The sequence below is a fragment of the Phaseolus vulgaris genome, chromosome 7 (assembly GCF_000499845.2).
Source record: "Phaseolus vulgaris cultivar G19833 chromosome 7, P. vulgaris v2.0, whole genome shotgun sequence".
Classification (NCBI taxonomy): Eukaryota; Viridiplantae; Streptophyta; class Magnoliopsida; order Fabales; family Fabaceae; genus Phaseolus; species Phaseolus vulgaris.
The window spans coordinates 38,950,892-38,952,311 of record NC_023753.2 but is presented as its reverse complement, the minus strand read 5'-3'; the positions used below and the strand labels follow the sequence as shown (position 1 = coordinate 38,952,311).

The following is a 1,420-nucleotide window of genomic DNA, read 5'->3' as shown; positions in this document are numbered from 1 at the left end:
AGATCGAAATACGAAGTTTCTAGCATAACATAAGAATTATCTATTTTCACTCTTTTATGGAGTACAAGTTTCATGCATTATGCAATGCCAAAAGAAGAGGAAGCATTTATTTGATGAGCAAACATTTCAACCTCTCCCAAGTGATAAGGCCCTACACACACTACCGAGCCTGCAAATGCACCACATTGCATCACTCTCCATATTGTGTTACACAAGCAACACAAATATGAAATTCCCAAAATAACCCATCTCTAGAAAACACTTCACATCCACATAATAATAATTAAAAGCCCAACCCCTTAGGGCAATATAGTCTATATACTATGTCTATAGTCACCTAAGAACTAATTAATTAAATGTGAAACATAACTTTTAAGATTCAAGGTATACCTCGTGTTGGCTTATCGTATACCCCTCCACACGTGATCATTATCCCTTCCTTTTTTTTATGCACAATTCTTCTCTTAAGGTCGGAGACAAACAAAAAACTGAACCGCCAACAGAAATTAGGCGCCGTATTCACCGCAAGTTTTCGCCGGCCGGGAAATAGGTCCCGCCGACGACCGGAACCCTACCGTCACCGTATCAAGAACGCATAGGTGAAAAACAGCGCTGATTCCGTTGGTATTTGCCTTCAAACACTCTTCGCAAATGGCGTCGGTGGCGGGAACGGTATTCGGTGGTTCTCTTCCGAAGGCGACGCCGTTGATTGCGGCGCTCATATTCATCCGAAAGGAGTCTCTCTCCATCTGAAAATTCATCAATCTTTGCTCGTAGTCAGCGCGATCAAGAATCGGCGCAGAGAACGCTGACCTGAAAGGCGGATCCCCGGCGGCGGCGCGGCGGAGGAGCATGACTTTCTCCGGCGGCTTCTTCTTCCCGTTCGCAGACGCCTTCTTCGCGCGCTTGGAACGCTTGACAAAAAAGTAGTGCGCCGCAGCGTCCCGGCGCACCGCGGCGAGGTTGACCTTGGCCGTGACAGGAATCTTGCGGTCGGTGTCGACGGCGGCGAGGTAAACGGAGAACTGGTGAGGGGAGATCCCGATCATCTGGCTTAGGAGCGAGAGCAGACTCTTGAAGTTGAGCGAGGGATCCACCACAACAGTGCCGACGTTGATCTCACGGTTACCATCGGAGTAAACGACGGCGAGCGACGCGGTTCCTGCGTCTATCATTTTTCCGGCAAATCGTTGATGTTGTTGGAAACGCGGGTTTTTGTCTAGAACTTTGCGTGGTAAACAGAATCGGAGGGTTTACACCACTTTATGTACAAATTGGAGAAAGGTGGTGCGGTGTTGTGCTGCGCGATGTGGGGTTTTAGGTGTTGTTTTGAAAATATAGGGAGGCGGTTAGGGCTATTCTCGACATTTCACTTTACTACTGGAATATTTCTCGCACTCCAAATTCTAGTCTCATCCTA

General features: G+C 47.6%; 1 protein-coding gene across 1 annotated transcript; it reads right to left on the bottom strand.

Moving 5' to 3' along the window:
• Positions 1-1,420, bottom strand: LOC137830750 (uncharacterized). Its single transcript, XM_068638262.1, has one exon. It carries the CDS (start codon positions 1,173-1,175, stop codon positions 507-509), a length of 669 nt encoding a protein of 222 aa, XP_068494363.1. The 5' UTR covers positions 1,176-1,420; the 3' UTR covers positions 1-506.

What these genes read in the sequence shown, in the direction of transcription:
- LOC137830750 (XM_068638262.1), bottom strand. Translation starts at nt 1,175, where the DNA reads ATGATAGACGCAGGAACCGCGTCGCTCGCCGTCGTTTACTCCGATGGT.